General features: G+C 39.1%; 1 protein-coding gene across 2 annotated transcripts in view; it reads left to right on the top strand.

The window, feature by feature from the left end:
• Positions 1-19,631, top strand: part of MYZAP (myocardial zonula adherens protein) — an 87,421-nt gene that overhangs the window by 48,546 nt on the left and 19,244 nt on the right. The window contains exon 11 of one of the 2 annotated variants that reach the window (XM_006920326.3): positions 17,424-17,507. In XM_006920326.3, the coding sequence (XP_006920388.1) occupies positions 17,424-17,507 (84 nt within the window). Of the gene's footprint in view, positions 1-2,965; positions 3,590-17,423; positions 17,508-19,631 lie in introns of those variants that run through there. The other variant, XM_015596086.2, reaches the window with a different exon arrangement.

Raw genomic sequence — 19,631 nt, 5'->3', positions numbered from 1 at the left:
AAATACAAACAAACAAGCAAACAAAAGAGCAACAACAAAAGCTTTATATATGGCCTATTTGAATTTTAAGGGTTTGCCAGAAAATATAGAGGGACTGAAAAAAAATAGCACTGTGGGGAAGTTTACTCATCCTTCCATCACCAGCACGTGCTCTCTGCAGGGCTGGGTGCACAGTGGGAGCGGTGCAGATGTGGTCCCACACTCGTAGGTTTTCCTATCTGGTGTTACCTGAGTTCCAGAGTAATCCTCAGCTTGGGCTTCAAGCTTCTGTTGGGATTAGGTCCTTTGCCTCCAGTCATGCTGTGTTCTTTAGCTTGCCATCAAAGGAGCCAGGGGATCAGGGAGGAGCAAAAGTCAGGGAGGAACCTAGGGCCAGAGCAGTGAACACCTTGACACATCTTTACATGTTGTTTCTTCAGTCGGCAGGGTCATTCATACCTCTTTACCTGCGCTTGCCAAGTCCCCTGCCAACCAAAGCTGCTTTTTTGCCAACAGAAAATCATCTGGAGGAAAAAACATACTTATTTGCCCTCAAAAAGGGTGAATTTACATCTTGCTCAAGAACAGTGATATTATTCAGCTGAATATACAGTAATTCAATAAGAGTTCCTTTACCTATTTCTACATCAACCATAGACATCCTTTTGTTTTATCACATCCTTCTGATTTCCCACTGCATTTGCGATAGGTAAAATATTTCTTCCAAGAGAAAGAGTCTGAAGAGGTTTCCTTTCCGTTTCAGAAGAAGCATTATTTCTTCAGAATTTTCTTTTGTGGAAAGCAATTGCATGCCCCAGCCTCTTTTATAATTTAGATGTTTAATGAGTACAAAGGTGAGAGGAATTTATTTTCTTATTAGTGCTTCTCCATGCAGGCTGCACATTAGAATCACTAGGAAGTTTTTTAAAAATGCCAGAACCTGACAGATAGGGGTAGGAAGGAGGGCCTGGGTATTGGCGTTTTTGTGGTTGGTTTTTCAGGCTCCACAGGATTCTACTCTTCAGCCAGGATTGAAGAGCTGATGCTCTGGATTCTTGGATTCATGAGTCTCCGTGCTGGGTTTTCATGTCATGTCATGTATTCAGTTAGCTTCCCTCAGAAGCTGTTATACCTGAGGAGGAAAGCTGGTGTAATCTTGGGGCAGAGGAGCGCCAGGGAAGAAAGCCAGGGAGACCAGTCAGCAGGGACCAGGTACACTGAAGCGGGAGAGCTGGTCCAAGTGTGTGACCATCTGAAGGTCCTGTCAGGGGATCTAGCACTTCTTGAAAATCCCAGCCAGATAGCTTACTCTTAATAGCTATACTGGCCTGGTGGTATCCAGACAAAAACTTCCCAGAGGCTACCCACGTCCATTTGACTTTTTACTAAGGCAAGTAGATTAGCCACACTTGATAAGCAGATAAGAGAGATGTGAAGGGACAGAATCCAATTCCAGTGGAAGCTGAGAACCTACCAGTAACAAAGAGACCAGAAGTGGTTCTCACGTGTCCTCTTCCCACAGTGCTTGTGTGTGCATGTTGTCTGCCCTCACCCTGGTTTAAATTATGTACTCCTGTCTACACAGAAGACCTTACATTTGGCCACACTGTTCTTCCTTCTAAAGAGAAGAACATAATACCTTGTCGAAATAATAGTATTAACAATGACTACTTCTCAAGTTCAAGACAAAGCAGGATATTTTTGCAATTTTTAAGAAATTGTTTTGAAAGTATTTAATTATCATCTCTTAAATGTTTAAAGAGTGATTCTCTTACTATAATGCAACAGTTTTCTGAGGAGACAAACTGGATCAGGGAGAATAGATGATGAGTAACTTCCGAGAGCTGAGGTGTGAGTTGCTGGTTCCTGGCTCTTGAGCCATTCAGCCAAGTAGGAATTCTCTTTTTTCAAGTCCCCATAACTTAACTCCCAGGCCCTGACTCTTCATGCCTCCCATGCATTTAGAGACCTGGGAGAAGTACAATTAGAGACCTTCGTGGGTATGTAATGAACAGTGGCCTAGCAAATGGTGATGAGCATGGACTTTAGAAGCAGTATGTCTGTAAAATGGGGTTAATAACAGCATCTACCTGAGAGGATTTTTTGTAATAGTTAAGTGAGATGATGTATAGTTGACCCTTGAACAACATGGGGGGTTAGGGGAGCCAGCCCCCCCATGCTGTTGAATATAACTTTTGACTCCCCCAAATCTTAACTTCTAATAGCCTATTGTTGACCTGAAGCCCTATCGCTAACATACACAGTCAATTAACGCATCTCTCTTACGTTATTATATACTGTATTCTTAAAGTAAGCTAGAGAAAAGAAAATTACTGGTTGGTGAGTTCTTGCTGTGTATACCCTTTGACTCCCCCAAATCTTAACTACTAATAGCCTATTGTTGACCTGAAGCCCTATCACTAACATACACGGTCAATTAACACATCTCTCTTACGTTATTATATACTGTATTTTTAAAGTAAGCTAGAGAAAAGAAAATTACTGGTTGGTGAGTTCCTGCTGTGTATACCCTAAGTAAGGTTAAATAAATTAAAAACAAAAGTAACGGGGTTGATTTCTTGACCAATATGTAGGGCTGCCCTTTCTTTTGGGAGTCTTGTGGGTCAAATGGGATATTTCGATAAACTTCTCTCTTCTCTTCTGTGCTTTGTGCTGTATTCTAGTTTAGCCATCAGTCCTGTGAGTAGAATATTTATACACAAAGCAACTTAAAAAGTTTAAATACTCTCCATCCCAAGAACCTTCCATTTTAAATGGATCAGGCATTTGTTAGCACGCATTTTATTTTAAAACTATGGTGTGGTATGCTGAAATGTACAACACAAAAGTACGTTTTTGCCAGTTGCCTTGTGTTTAGAGGATTCAGAGTAATCTCCATCACTGATTATTAGCTGAATGGGGGTAGGGGAAAGGAGCCATAGCACTGAGCCCACAACCCTAATCCACTCAATTGAACTATTTCCAGATCATGTCACACGAGCTCTTCTCCAGATTTAGTCTCCGACTCTTTGGAAGATGATAAAATGGTAGCCTGCCCTGGTCAGAAGCGATTCCTTTTATTCTTGGTGATTAGAAGAACACTTGCATTCTCTCTGCTGGGAAGAGGTGGCATGTATCTGATGAGCTGATGAACAAGACAGGAAGGACATGCTATTGAAAGGAAAATTTGACCACGTAGGGCTCTTATTTGTGAAAACGCTACATACTATAATCTCAGCTTATACAACCTCACACGGCAGTCAAGAAAACTCCAAGATCCACAGAGTCTTTTTAGAAACTTGGCTTCCTAGACACCAAAGAAGGAACTGCGATGAAAAATAGTACTAAAATATAATTCAGGAAGTGCCAGGTGGAGGCTGGTCCTAAGATCTTGGAAAATGGAGCCTTACGTATGGAAAAGCTGCCAAGGACACCTGCTAAGGAGATGGGAAGCAGGCTTGAAGAACTCCAGTGCTCCAGGATATGCTCCCCACCAGATCACACCCCAGGAAAAACAGAAGCAGCCAAATGTCCGTGTAGTTTGATTATCTTTGTATGTGGGAGGGAGCCCAAGAATGTGGATGTTCTCTCTGAACGGAGATCAACAGCACTAGTCAACTTAGCCCTCTTCTTGTATATTTAAGTAAAGTTTGGTTGGCTTCTATCTCCATGGACATTTTGCCTGAATAGACAGTTCAACTAACTTCATGAAATGGAGAAGTGTATCTGTTGAAGAGAGAAATATATTCGGCTAAAATATAGTGAAGTGAAATATAATTCATGCCTGCTTTATTTATATGGAGGTCTTCTTGAGACAGCCACAGGTGCTGATATCTCATCAAAACTTAACAATGTTGCTGGAAACTAGTAGCAGTAACAGCAGTGGTAGAAATAGTCAGTGGGAGGTATTAGCCTATGTAAGCTAGTAGACTCAGCTAATGGAGTGAGTTCAATAAGAGGCCCAGTGTCACTTAGACGTTGGGTGGTTCTCCAGTCCCACCTAATTGTCATGGCGAAGCATGTAGGTAGATGCTTTCTTGTCAATAGTTGTCTTTGGTCTTTCATTTTAGATGCTCTGCTCGTCTTAAGCAAGTAGGCAGTGGATGGAAAAGGAAGCAGAGGAATGATTTTCCATACTAGTAATGAATCTGTTTAAGTGCAGATTCCCAGATACTCTGCTGGGTATCCAGACTTCCACTACGGAGATTTGAGTCATATTTGAGAATCGCTAATCTAGGTGTCACTCTAGTGTCATGACCTATCCTGTTTCTAGGGATACATACCTTCACTGACCTCATGTTTTTCTAAGTTCCTGTCATTTGTTCTAGTGGAATAGATTCATTACCCAGCTTCAAAAAATGAAATAGTATGAAATCAGAATGCAATGACTTGAAAATGGGTCACCCACATAAGCCTCTCTCCCTTGGAGTTTCTTCCCTCTTTTGGGCTACAGATAGTGCCTAGAGGCCAGATAGGCCTTATTTTGTGGTGCAGACCGTGGATGAGGTGCCTAGGTTGTCTGCAGAGCCCTGAGAGTACCTCTCCCTCCAAAATTTTATGCCCCTGGCGTCTCATGCACCTCCCCCTAGAACTGACGCTGGATCCTAAGCTAGTTGGTGATCCTCTCAATCTGCATCCCAGCCTGACTGGACCTCCCACCACCTGCTCCTCTCTACCTTTGTCAGTGCCCCTCTGTTCACCCTTTCCTTTCAGGATTGTGATATGGCGTGAACTTCACTTCTGCCTGTCAAACCTGAATTCAGTGCTCATATCCCTCCCGCCCTACATCCCACACCACTTCCCCTCTAGTCATCCACCTCCTTCTCCCTTTAACTGGATCATTAGCCTTGGGCTCTTGCTGCAGTTCTGTCTCATAGCCATCAGGCCCCCACCCAAAGGAGTGCTACTCAAAAGTTTGAGGCAGAATTTATTTATAGTAACCGAAAATGCTATGGTTTCAGATTCCAGTGTTTTCATTGTATTATTCACTTCCTTACTTTATTGAAAATGTAAAGTTTTTAGAATGTATCAGAAAGCTCACATATGTGTGTGAACCTTTTTTTCCTATGCATTATAGAAAGGAATATTGCAGGTTCATTGTATGACATGCACTGATGAGTGTATTCACAATACAAATTGTCCTTTCAAGGGAGAAGGTCTTTTCTTTGCAGATGTCATTAAACCCATTGTCTCTTTCTTGAGATTGTTTCTAATTGGCTCTGCAATATTTCTTAGAGACAGGGTGCCCACGTTCTGCCATAGAGAGTATGTGAGGCTGCACTGCTGTCCAAGTAAATTTCAGCTGTTGGATGTTTCTCATGTTTCAAGGCTATGCATCTAGACCTCACACTCTCATGTTAACCCTCTGCTATTATTAGCCCTTTCCCCTTTTTTTAGCACAGGAAACTGAGACTCACAGTTTTAAAAAATAAGTAGCTGGCCGTCTCAGCAAATGATGGCGGTGCTGGGTCTACACCCAGATCTTTGAGTCCAAAGTCCGCATTCATTTGTTGCTTAATTTTTGTTAATTGGAAAAAAATGTCGAAATATGGAAAATTATAGAGAACAATAAAGACAAAAACCCTAGTACTCTCCTCTAGAATTGACAAATGTTAAAATTTTGGCATATTTCAGATTTTTTCTAAATAGAAAATTTACAAAGAAGAGGTTCTCTTTTTACTCACTCCTCCCCAGTTTGATTTTTTTCCTTCTTCCCACTCCCTCCCTCTTCAGAGGCAGTTTGGTCTCTATCCAGACCATGTTTACATGCTTTTACAATGCATATATTTATCTGTTATCAGTGTATAGCTTAGTTTATATGTTTAAACACGTATGTAAGTTTTTATTTATAATATGTAAATAAGTAAAATTCATTGTATATACTTTGTAACTTATTCCTTTTCTCAATTTTATTTTTGATGGTCTTACATAAAGATATATTTAGTTCATTTACTTCATTTTAATTGCTGTCTCATAGTCCATTATGGGAATATATTGTAATGTATCCTGTTGATAGACATTTAGCTTGTTTCCAAATTTTTATTCTTTTACAAACAATGCCGAACATGTCTCTAGCTACAGAATATACTTAAGAAGGAATTGCCAGAGCCTGGGGTTGGCACAGTTTCACCTTTGCTAGATATTGCCCAATTGCTCTCCAAAGTATACATATACTTCCACCCATCGCATGTGAGAAGGCAGATTTCTCCACATCCTCACCACCTCTTGGCACTGTTGGACTATAATTTTCGCCATTTGTGAAATAGAATCTCTTTGTTTTGATTTGAATTTGCGTCAGCGTGATTACTACTCATTAGGACTGGCGAGATTAAGCATCTTTTCGTAAGCTTGTTGACCATTCAGGCTTCCACCTTATGAATTGGCTGTTCATATCTTTTATTTTTCTGTTTGGTTGTTTATCTTTTTTCCTGCTTATTCTGTGTACTATCAGTCTTCATTGTTTATCAAAAAATATTTGGATGCCATTATCTTCTCCTTGTCAATGTTTTTTGTTTATGGTGTCTTGCATAATATATAGGTATTTAATTTTGGTATAAAGTTATCAATCTTTTTTGAGTTGTGTGTCTTATTTTTTTGTCATAAGGATATTTTTTGTAATTGTTTTAGAGCTCTGTTTTCCTCTTCAGGTCTTTAATTATACCTCCCCAACTCATACCCTCCATCCTCTTCTTTACTCTATTTTCGCCATAACTATCTATCCTATCGTCTTGTAATATATTCTACGCTTACCTATTTTGCTTATTTATTTGTTGTCTGTTTCCCTCCACTAGAATGTAAGCTCTCCAAGGGCAGTGGTTTTTGTTTGTTTTCTTTTTAGCTGTATTTGTTAAATCCTGGAATAGTCACTGGCATATAGGAGGTGCTCAATAAATATTTGTTGAACAAATAAAGAATAATTCAAGTAGAATTTATTTTTTGTATATTTGATGTGATTGGGCTCCACTAGTGGTGTTATTTTTTGTATATTTGATGTGATTGGGCTCCACTGGTGGTGGTTTTTTTATTTTTTATTTTTTTTGAGGCAGGTTTGTTTGTTTGTTTGTTTGTTTGTTTTTTGAGGCGAGGAGGTGCACTCATCATGTAAAGCTTGTTTCTCTAAAGTATTTATTGAATGGTCTATTCTGGCCCCACTGATTTTTTTTCATGGCAATTTTTTCAAGCTGGAGCTGTTTTCTAAGTGTCACTGTCTTTAAATATTTCTGTTCTCTTGCCCTAGTGCTGAAGTCTGCAAGAAATATAGTCCTTGGGCTTAGGAGTGGATATGGAGGTGATGAGGAACTGGGCCAAACTTATGGGAAGCCCTTGGGTCAGTCAGTGAACAATTTATGGGTCAGTCAGTGAACACTTAAGAAGCACCTTTTATGAACCAAATACAAAAATGGATGTGAGTTCCTGCCCTTCAAGGACTTTCTGGTTGACGGTAAAGCCTATCAAAACTCGAGGCAGGTATGAGCTGTTCGCCGGGGCACAGAAACTGTAGACAATAATAGTTAAGCTCATGGACCTTAAGTAAGTTAAATCTGGCTTTGCGTCCTTCCTCTGCTCATGACTGAGCTTTAAAGTAACTTGAGCAAGTTTTATCCTCTCTAACAGTTTCCTTATCAACAGAATGGGAATGACGATACAACACCTGCTTCAAGGTGAAGCAGGTGTGAGGAGTGACTGACATATACTGCATGCTAAGGGCTTAGCACAGCACGCTAAATGTTCACTCATTCTGGTGTGGGTGGGGAGTCTTTATGGAGGAGGTGATATATGACCAGGTCTTACAAGATGGATTGGATTTTTCTAGGCAGAGATTGAATGGGTGGAAAAGGACATGCCAGACAAGATGCAGCATAAACAAAAAACAAAAACATGGACGCCAGGCAGTATAGGGCGAATTCAGAGAATAGTAATCTAGTTTGACTGAGCTGTAGGAGGGAATCATAATGAAGAGGCTAGAAATGTAGATGGAGACCAGTTGTGGTGGGTTATCAGCCCTAAGCCAAGAAAAGGTCCTTTATTACTTTGCTTCAAATTCCTTAATGACATTATTGCCTGATCAGATCTAAGCCCTGGATTGATGGCTCTGGCAGGGGCTACTGGGCAAATAGGAGGGGAGAGGGTCAGGAAGGACAGCTAGGAGACTCCCAGGAGAGCCTTGGCCAGTGCAGGTGAGGGTCCGTATGCCAGAGAACTTGAATTTTCGGAGCTTTTTTTTTTTCCCCATCAGCTTTGTGTGGAGCTGGTACTCTCATATACATTATATCATTACATTAGTCTGAAACAACTTTTCTCCCTGGATATTCCTGTTCAGTGGATGATCTTTTGTCCCTGATCCTGTATCCATCAAGAGAAGCACAGGAATAGAGATGTTTAGAGCATTCTCTCTCCCACTTCTCCATTCCACCTTCCTCTTCTAAAGACACAGAGGAGAAAAGACCAGCTTTAAAGACTTAGGACCCCAGCAAATCTTTTGTCAAAGAAGCTATCACCTGCCAACGTTCTTCTCAGCCTTGCCTCATTTCCTGGCAGTATTGCAGCGATAGGTTGTCACCTAGGGACAATGGAGACAAACCTCTGAACATCAGTATGGTGCGAAAGAGAGCCTGGGCCTTGACATCAGAGAGATAGGGGTTTAGATCTTATTCCTTTCAGCATCAAGCTCTTTGGGGACCAGCTGTCCCAGCTAGCTTGCCAATGAAAAGGTTCCTGGCATATGAAACTTCCAGCGCTAAAGCCTGGAAAGTCCTGGGCGATGTGGGATGAGCTGGTCACCCTCTTCAACCTTGTGATTTGAACCTTTCCCTCACCCCGTCAGCAGTCAGCAGGTACATTCTATATTCTATATACATCATCCTGTATTGCATTTACTTGTGCATTTTTTTCTTCATTTATTGCCTGCCTTCCTCACCAGGATGTCTGTTCCCTAAAGATGGAGACCAAGTCTTCCTACCTCTCTGCTGTGCTCCCAGCATCTAATCTAACACAGGGCCTGATGCAGAGGTGATCACAGGAGATTGTTGAGGGGATGACTAGATGATGAGACTGTAGGAACCTCAGTTTCTTACTCTCTGGAGATGGCCACTCTTAGGGTTGTTTCTGAGAATAATGAACTAACCCAACAAAAGCCCTGGTACCCAGTGCACCCCTCTTTCTTCTTTCCCTGTGAATGCAAGCAGATTGCAAATATGGTTTATTCATCCTTGCCTGGTATTTATACAGCCCGGTCATGGTGAGGCACCTGGGAGACTTGGGTTGCTATCCTTTCCTTCAAGAGAAGTCCGGCTATCTTTAATATATGATAGAAATCAAACCAAATTAGATTATTTTACCTCAGAAGCCAGTTTCAACTGATCTTTTTGAATGGTATAGCTCTATTATTATATATTACTTCAAACTTAATAGAAAAAAATTGATTAAAATATGTGCCCTCTTCATATCTAGCCTGGCTGAATGCCACAAGACACATTAATTGAAAATGAATTTCTACAAACCCAATTAAGCATCATGAAAATGAAAAATGTACCTTTCCCCCTCCGTTTCTTCATTGATTTTTTCATTTTCTCCACTCAGAGCTTCATTTAGCAATTTTTCAGTTTCGTTTTGTTGTGGCCTTAATTCATTTCCTTCACTCCCCGCAAAATGAGATAATGTACCATTTTCCTTGTCCTTTTTAAACTGTTCTTTCATGCTGCATTAGTGCAGGCCAGATTCTGATCTTGTCATATTTCTCTATGTTTTATTATTTTTTAGGAAAAGAGGGTAACTTTATTGTTATTTTAAATTCTTACTGTGGTGGCTTTTTATCAAGGAGAATGCACTTTAAAAATACATAACCGAAATCACAGTATTACAAGACTTCTAAAATAGAATTAAGAGAAACTGTTGCAAAATTTTTTTAAAAAAAGCTTTTCGGAGGAAGAGTATAAAATACCAATTATTCTCATTTTTCATGGTTGAGGACCAAACTTGATTTCTATTTTGTTGAGGGAAACGGAGACAACTGTTTGCCAGATCATAAGAGGCTGTGTCGAAAATAAGGCCCTGTCGGGACAAGAAGAAGCTAAGGGAGAAGGCAACTGAAATCCTGAGTGAGCTCTAGAAGGTTCTTGCTTGTCCTGTTCCATCACTGCCCCAGTCAGTTCACTGATTCACTGGCTCTTTAGAGGTTTTGAAAACAATAATGAGGAGTCCTCAAGCTGTCTTCCTGTGAAATTTTCAAGTAATCTAACAGCATAAATTTTCCATGAAAAGTCTGCAGAGGCTCACAATAAAGTGTCATATTGCTTTACTTTGACCTAGAATTCAGAACCCTGGTTACCTCATTTTGATTAGAAGCTTCAATTGGCAGTTATTCACCTTTAGCATAGTTTTTAATGGGAAAATGAATTATTTCTTCATCAATGCAATTTAGGAACTCTTTTAAAGTGAGGGTTCACGGGAAGGGGTAACAAAGTGGGGGTGTTGGTAATAGAGGTTGGGAAACTTTATTTATTTAATGTGTCAAGTTTTGCAGTAGGTGTATATGCCGCCCCTCGCCCCCCTCGCCCGCCCCCCACAGCTCTCATATCCCGATTTTGAATAAAAGTGCCTCTGGTTACTTGATTATTCTTAAAATTAGAATGAAAACAAAACATTTCAAAGAAAATAATAAATTCATAAATTTAGTTTGGATTTTAAAAATCTAATTCCCTTTCCTTTACAAGATTTTAAATAATTTAATTCAATATGACCATTAATTTTAACATACCTTTTAGTATTGTCGTCTGTTTCAGTGTGTTTCCTGTTTTACAGAAGGCATTTTTCAGATATGTATATATTTACATTAGTTAACTGGTAAAAGAAGACCCCAAAGCACAATTTCTTAAAAAACTGTATCAAATGCTGTCTAGTATTTAGTACTTATTTGCTGCTTCCATTTCTTATATTCCACGTCCCCAACCTTAATATTGAGTTATGTTTCATGAGTCTTGAACAGTTGGGTATTAGTCACATAATTCTAATTATAGGGCCGTATCATATTCCATTATCTAACATGAAATGACTCGTGTCCTACGTGTCTGTCACTAATGGAAAAAAAAAAAAAAAATCTCCAGGAAGCTGAGAAGCCTTGCAACATCCAGAGTTGTTCTGAATCCGTAACAGGACCTTACTAAATTTTCGTACAATTTCATTTTGGTCTGGTTGACATATAAGCTCTTTTTGAAATGAATTGGGGGGAATCCTTTCACTATAGCAATCTGTTTCCAAAGCAGTTTATAAAAATGTGTTGATTGATATAAGGGTGATTTCACCTTCTCAGAGAACTGCTCTTTTATGTAAGATAATTGATACACTAAACATCTATTCCAGGTGGGTTTGCTGTCTGGTACAAGAGCAAGATGTAAACAAAGGATGGCAGTGGCAGTGGCAGTGACGTGTCCTGTTGGGTTTGCACAAAGGGCTGAGGTAGAACAGAGGAGGGAGACACAAAGCCAGCCTGAAGGACTTGGGCTAGTCTGGGAGGTGACCATTGAGTACTTTTGACAGCAAGAGGTTTCTTGGTGGAGAAGGGGATGGAGGGTGGAAAGGCCTGGCGAAGGCACCAGCCTGTACAAAGGCCTAGAGGTATGTCCATGGAGTGCTGAGAGCATGGAGTGTCTTTTCTGTATGTTCATTGTGGCATGGGACAGGCATGAAATGAAACTGAGGAGATAAAATGGGACCACAGCAGAAGGGCCTAATGTCCATGCTAGGGAATTGGAATATTAGAAGCTCGCTCAGGTTTTTAAGTAGGAGAGTGTTATATTCAGCATCTCTAGGGGTAGAGCCTCAAAGCTGGAATTTTGTAAAAAGCTTCCCCCAGGTGATTCCAGTGTGTGGCTACAGTTAAGAGGGATTGCTTAGCTCACTCAGATCACCTATGCAGGTAACTCAGTTGTGGCTAATGTTAAGAAAAGCCATTATCAGTTCTAAGAAATTTGAAGACCCTTCCACTCTATTGTCTTAGAGACCTAATATCCTGCATCATCAATTAGGCGGCAGGACATATATTCAGTTTGAGTTACCAAAAAACATTCAAATGAAGACAAAGATTAGAAAAAAATTCTATTAGCATCAGTTAAAGGTTCCAGATTTTACCAAAATATGTTTCTTCCTTTTGCTCTATAAGGGAGTCTCCTGTTTGATATTTCAGTTTTACTGTTGCAATAAGATTATGTTCCTGTATTGATATCATAGATGAGGTCTGGAAAATGAATGCTTCTAATTTCTCATTTCCTAATGCCCTGACTTGAGCCTGGTAATTTTGGTCATTTACCACTACCTGGTGACAGCTAGGCCTAAATGTAGCTTTATGAAGAGCACATAAACTTCTTGAAGATCAAATTTATAAATTTAAATGCATCAAAAAATGAGAGGAAAGGTGCCAGGTGGATTTTGCTTACATACCAGCTGCAGGATACCCTGGATTTTGGATGGCTCCTGATTTGGGGAGCTGCTTTTGGGGCCACATCCACCTTGGTTCGTGAGGGCCTCCAAGAGTCTGTTCCAGATGATCTTGCCTCTGAAGTTTAAGGGATAGATTTTGTAGAGATAGGTGGATGGATCGTTGATTCATTCATTTATTGTCTGAGAATATAAAGATGACCAAGGTCTTTACTCTCAAGAAGCTCACAGTCTAAGGAGGGAGAAATACAGGTAATGACATAGTAGTGGCTAATTTTTTGAGTGCTTATCATGTGCTAGGTGCTATAGGAGACTATATTTCAAGGCTCTTTGAAGTTGGCAGTCAGAAATAACATTTTTCCACACAGATATGTGATTTAGTGGTCGTGGGAAAAGAACCAAAGATTTGAGAGTCAGATGTCACCTAGAATGTTATCAAAACCCAGAAGCACGAGAGTCGGCTTATTTTAGAAACTGGGTGCCTCATTTGGGAGAAGATGTGAGATGAGCTCCAGGGACAGGCTCCATGGGAGACTAAGTTTGGATTCAAGTTGGCACCCCTTGTAGGGCGTGAGGGGCCAGCCATACACTGCCGTCCCGCTTTAGTGTCCTTTTCTTCTAATCTGAACAAGTCAACCCTGGTCACAGAATATACTGTGCAAGGTGGTTCTGTAAGAGATGCTCAAGGCTGAAAGCAAATGTGCACGCACAGCATTCATTTTGCACAATAACACAACTGCTTCTTTAAGCATCGGTTGCTGGAAAACACAAGCCTTGTCATCAGAAGATTCGGCACCCCCAAATCCTTCCCACAGCTTGTTCTTTCTCCCCAGAACAGGGTGCCTCTTCACTCCAACATCAACTCTCTGTCCTCTAAGAATGTCCAAAATTTTCCCCCCGCTCTCCAGATCACATCTCTGCCTTGTATTTCTTTATGAAAATCTTCATACGAGGTGTGTATTAAGGTGTCCTTAAACCACATCCCTTGCTTCCCTTAACTCACAGACCACTGTGATTCCTTCAGAGATGGTGAAATTTGTGTATGTGAAGCTACTTTTTATGTTATTTGATGAAATATTACCTCTGACCTTCTTGAAACCTTTTAGTTAATTTCAGAACCCATTTTGCCTATCATTTAACGATTTTAAAAGTCGATTTGAAAAAATCTTAACACCATAGGAAGGAATGAAAAAGGAACACTATAAGGGTGGCTTTTGAAAATTATTCCTAATAAAAGTTAAAGGAAATTTAAACAAAACAAACTTTTGTTTTGCCCATGATGCTACCCCAACTCCAGACTGATTTCGTTTATCGAACTTCTCTTCTAGCTTTTACCTTCACCATTGTAAACTTTTGTTTTCTATCCCTTGAGGCTTTTGTAAACACTTTTTCATTTTGCAATATATTTATTTTTAGTGTTTGTGTAATATATTCCATCAAATTGATATTCTATAATTTATTACCCATTTTTTTAGTGCTAGATATTAAGGTTATTTCTATTTTATGTATTATAAATAATAGGAGCAAGAACATCTTTGTATATGTAGCTTTTTTCCTACATCTAAATTATCTCAGGATAAATTCCCAGGAGTGGGATTAGTGGGTCAAAGGGTACAAACAGCTTTATGGCTCTTAATATTTATGGCTAAATTGCCCAAAGGGTCATTCTAATTTATAGTACCACTTGCAACACATGAGAATAGAGTAGCTGTCTCTCTCAGCCCTTCCAACACTGATTTCTTTAGTCAGTAGTTTTGGGCAAATTTAATAGGTATTAAAGGGTAACTCATTACTGTTTTTAATTGTTAGATTTTTTATTATCACTATTGGACTTTTTTTCTTAAGTCTGTTTCTCATTACATTCTGTTTTGTATGGTTTGCTTTTCATGTCAGAGGATTATATTTTTTGACCAGGTGGAATTTAAAATATTTCATAATGAAAATGTCAAATGCAATTAGGACAGAGAGAAGAATTGATGAAGCTGCCTAGATTCATTACCCAGATTCAACAAATAGCAAGATTTAGCTACATTTGCTCTACTTACCCCTTTTTTTCCTCTTCCGTGTAATTATTTTAAAGTAAATCTCAGACATTTTGCATATATTTTCTATATAATTCACTATACGTCTCTAAAACATGTGGACTTTTTCTTATATAATCATAATGCCATTGTCATACCTAGCAAAATTAATCATTTTTCCTTAGTATCATTTAATAACCAGTCTGTAATAAGATTTTCTGAAATGTCTTTAAAATGTCTTTTTACTGATGCTTTATTCCAATCAGAATACAGGGGAGGTCCATTACATTTGGTTGTTATGTTTCTAAAGTCTTTTAACCTAGAGCACATTACTCTCTGTTACCCACCCTCCCCTACCCCCGTCTCAAGTTTATCCACACCCAGTGACATGGCAAGAACTGAGTCAATTGTCCTATAAAAGTTCCCACTTTCTGGATTTAATTTTTGTTTCTTTATTAGTTCTAGAAGCTTGACTAGACTCAGTTTCAACTTTTTTCCTGTTGTAGAGGGAGGCAAGAATACTTCATGGCGTTGCTATGTCTATGTGATTGATTTGGTATTGTTTCAGGGGCACATAATATCTGATTGTGCCACTTTGGGTAATGCTAGGGATGACCATAGATTCAGATGGTGAAAGCCCCAAACACAGTTGTAAAGTACCTTACCAGTTTTGATGGTTGCTTGAGGCAGTTATTTCATAGGGATTACACAATGGTGATTTTTCTAAATCTATCATTCTTTCCCCTTTTTAAAAACAAATTCTTCTGAAAAGTTTAACTTTTTCCCTCATAAATTAGGACCCTTTAGTAATCTCAAAATGCAATTTATATAAGAAAGGCAGGATAAATGCTCTATTCTTTCTTCTAAATTGCCAAGTTTCTAAATAAGGGGTTTGTGCCCTTGTCACTTCCAGTGGTGGCTAATGAGTTGCTGCTGTTTTGTTTTCGAAGAACTAGGGTTTTTATAGATATACGTATTCCATACAATTCCATGTGTTTTACGCAATTGCATTCATTATTATTATTATTATTTTTGATGTTCAAATTGTCCCATCCTTGGCTCAAGGGAGACCGACCCTTCATGTCCTTGTTTTCAGGCATAACAAGGTGTTTCAGGTTCATCTAGTATCTTTTTTGCTCTTTGAAATGGGCCATTCTTTCAAGATATTCTGTGTTTTTTGATGAGGAATAGTATTTGAAAACTATAATCTGGATATATTATGTGCTTTTTGTTATTTTTAATTTTTCTCAGTGGACAGAGTTAGGAAATGCATATTTAACAAAAGAAAATAAAAGATTATAAGTTCATGCTAATATTTTTATTTCAAAGTTAGTAACTTTCATTTTACTTTTTTGATTTCATGCTTGTATTTTTCTCTTGGGCTAAAAATCTTGATTCTAAACATTATACTACAATATATTAAATGATTTCAAAATAACAATACCAATATTACTACTAATGATTTTCCTAGTGAGAGATTTCTTTGCAGTTCTGTTTATCTTTAGAATACATTCCACTAGAAAAATATAGTCAAATTATCTTGTCCTAACAACACTTGCATTAATTCTTTTCACTAATTTTATGTACGGTTAAGTTCCTTTATTACAGTTTGTTTTGTTTTAGGATTCACTTTTTTTCCTTTTTGGTTTAATTTTATTTTTTGAACCTGTAAAATGTGATTTTAAAATTAAACCTATATAACACAGTATTATCAGAAAAGTCTTTCTTCTTGTTCTGTCTCCATCTAATTTTCTCCTTCTCCCTTTTGTAACTATTTCTTAATAATTAAGGTTTGTTTTATCTTTGCAGTGTTTCCTTTTGTAAATATATATTCATGTATATGTCATTACCTGTTTTACATCAAAGCCAGCATACCATGTATTCCTTATAATACACCATATTAATGTTTCAGAGATCTTCCTTTTTTCTTGAAGGTTATATTGTATCCATTGTTAAGATGTACCATGGTTTGTTTAACCAGCCACTAAATTGATGGAGTTCAGTTTTCTTTGTATTTTCTAAAAAATCAAAACCCTTTGCCCAAGTCATTTCATATTTGGCCCATGTGTCTTTGGGATCTATTCCTAGAACTAAAATTGCTGGGTCAAGGGGTAAAATGCAGTTGTATTTTTGTACTTTTTCTTGCTATTGCTTGATTCTCTTCTATAGGAATTGTGCCATTTTGCACTGAGAGGGCTTTTTAAAAGGATTTTGCAAATGCTCAAATTTAATATACAGTATAGTTGGAAAACTAAGGCATTCTTCAAAATCAGAAGTTATTGACTGAACCTACACACTGTTCCTACTAGTGTCCAAGATGTGGGCTGGTAAGAGTACCCTGGTTTTTGCTTTTTTTTTTGTCTATGGAGACATCATGATATGTAAATGAAAAATAGAGTAGTCTAAGAGAGAATATGTGTATTAAAAAAACAAAGGTGAAAACCCAACTCAAGTCTCTCTCTTTAGGAAGCCTTTCCTGCTTACCCCAGGCTGCGTGAGTCCCCAGTCTACTGAATTTCATTAGCACTTTTAGTGACAGTGACCCTTCCCCAGACCAAAATTTTTGACACCTGGTTGAACAAATATGAATGTACTAAGAATAACAGAGCTGAATGTTTGATATGCTGGGTGCCTCATAAATTTAAGCTGAATAATTATTTTATGTAGAGTTGTATCTGCATGTCCCAAAGCGTGTTCCCTGGGACACCTAAGGCATGCTAATAAGGGTTATATGGGAAAATCATTGTGGATAGGTTAGGTTAAACAAACCTAATGACAGGTGACTCCAAACTCATGTCTGATGTCCCAAGCTTATCTGGGCACAGAATCTCCTTCTTATGGAGCATCTCATGTTAATACTGTTGTTCTATGAAATACAAAGAACCAAGGTATAGGTTCTGTTTAAATGAAAATGCAAGGCATCTCTTCCAGCTGATTAACTTGTACAGTTCTATATTTTTGACTAACGGTTTTCAATTTGTTTCTTTCTAGATTGAATCATTAAAGAAGAAGTTGCAACAGAAACAGCTCTTAATATTGCAGCTTTTAGAAAAGATATCTTTCTTAGAAGGAGAGGTAAGAAGCTGTGTTTCTTTAAGGTGGTGTCTTCCCTACCATTAAATTTTATGTTGCTGAGCCTGCCACTGACACTTAATTAAAAATATGGCCATTTCCTGGCCTTATAAAATTGACTGAAGGTTAACTGCCAACACAGAAAATGAGGTTCTGACAGCTAGTTTTTCTTTACCACTTGGCCCTCCTCATTTTAGCTTGCTGCTCACCTCTGCTTTTTGGCTCTCATATTTCTTGTTAAGAATTTTCTTAGGAAGTCAGATAAGCTTTGATTAATACTGATAATTGCCCACATTTGTGTAGTGCTTTATAATTTGTGAAGTTTGTTCACATACATTCCTCATATGATTCTCTTAGCAACTTTAAGAAAGGCAAGACAAGGATTATTATCTCTGCATTAACCAATACTTTTAAAGGAGGCACAGAGAAGGCAGGTGGCTTTGCTCAGGATCACTCAGAGCCAGACTGAGAGACAGACTCCTAATCCAGTGTACTCTTATGATACTGAGTCAACATGTTTTAGTGGTGACTTAATTACACCTGAAGCTTTTATGCTATTTTAATATTCCTGACTTTCTGGCTTTTTGAAAGTCATTTTAGGGATTTTGTGTAGGTTCCAAAGAAGAAAATTATGGAGTCGGAAGAATCTTAAGAGCTTAGGTATTAATAGAAGAAGAAGCCAAAATCTATTTGCTCTGAAGGGTCTTTATTAAGAGCTTGGCATTGAGCCTCTTCCTTCTGAGCCCCTATGGATCTCTCCATGTCTGTCTCTTCATTGTAGTCTTTCCCCAGTGGGAGGTAGCCCGGAAGAGAAGGAGGAAGTAAGGAGCCAGGGAAGAAGCGACATTCGTCAAGCTCCCAGTATTCGCCGGGCGCTGTTAATTACTTTTCATATCCTTTGTATAACATTGAAGTTGAGAGTGGAATCAGGCTTCTGCTTCTTATTAGCTGGATGACCCTGGGGAAGTTTCTTATAAAATGAGGATGATAACTGCACAGGTGTGTGACCATGCAGTGAGAATGCGTAGAAAGTGCCTGGCATGTACCAAGCACATAATGTTTAACTTATTAGTGTTGTTCTCTTTTTATTAAGAGGGATGCCCTATGAGTTTTATTATATTCCCCCATTATTAGATGGGAAAATTGAGGTTCAGGGATGTTAAGGAACCTGCCCAAGGTGACAGGAGAGATGGGTAAGCCTGAGTTCAAAGCTCGAGTGCTTAATCACTGTGTTTATAGGGGTGGTGAGCTGAGTCTTCATTTATTCTGTTTTTGAGGGGCTACCTACAAAAGTCATAACTAGAAGTCGCTCTTGGCCCATGGGGCCCTGGTAGCACATTCAAGGCCCAAGAATCTCAGTGTCCTGACAGCAGGCTGAATGGATACTTGTCCTACCCACCCTTACCTTCCCCTCCACAGTCACTGAGTCCAGCTCTAGCCTTATGAATGGACATTTCTATTTCTAAGATTGCCCTCTGAAATTGCAGCTCCCTGTGGTAGGAATCACTTCTTGGAATAAAGCTGAGAGACAGAGAGTGAGTGACCTGGTAGAAGCTTATGGGTCTAGAGAGAGGATGGTTGCAGGAGAGAGGAAAGAGATGCTGACAGGAGAGGCAGAAGGCCACCCAAGACAGCGCCCGCTCCCCCTTCCCCTGGCTGTGCTAGTTACGCCAGCTCTCCTACTGGTAGATTATGAATTGTCTGTCCTAGGGAGTACTGTGCATGGAGAAAGGCCTTATACACATTTGTGCTTTGTTTAATGCTCAATTTCTTAAGTTCATTTCTTTTAGTTTGGGTTGGCCAGCCCCTGAGATATGGATGTCAGTCCACACAGTTTATTTGGGAGACGATCCCAGGATGCCCCAGTAGGGGAGTCGGGCAATGAAACAGGGAAGAGACGAAAGCCAATACTGGGTGCCTTATTGAGGAGGTGACCTCTGTGCAGTTTCTAGGAGACGTGTGCAGCTGGCTCTGAGTTATCCTTTCCAAAAAGTCAGAACACTGGGGCATTTATACACTAACTCCTGTCAGTCATTGGTTGAGGCCTGCTCCTTGGGGTTGTGGCAATGCTGCCTGCTCTGGACAGAACCGACTAAAGTCTGGTGGTCAGAGAAACTCCAGGGAAAG

This window comes from Pteropus alecto, unplaced genomic scaffold (genome assembly GCF_000325575.1).
Source record: "Pteropus alecto unplaced genomic scaffold, ASM32557v1 scaffold86, whole genome shotgun sequence".
In the NCBI taxonomy this organism is placed as follows: Eukaryota; Metazoa; Chordata; class Mammalia; order Chiroptera; family Pteropodidae; genus Pteropus; species Pteropus alecto.
Note: the sequence above shows the minus strand (reverse complement) of the source record. Positions and strands in the feature narration are given on the sequence as shown.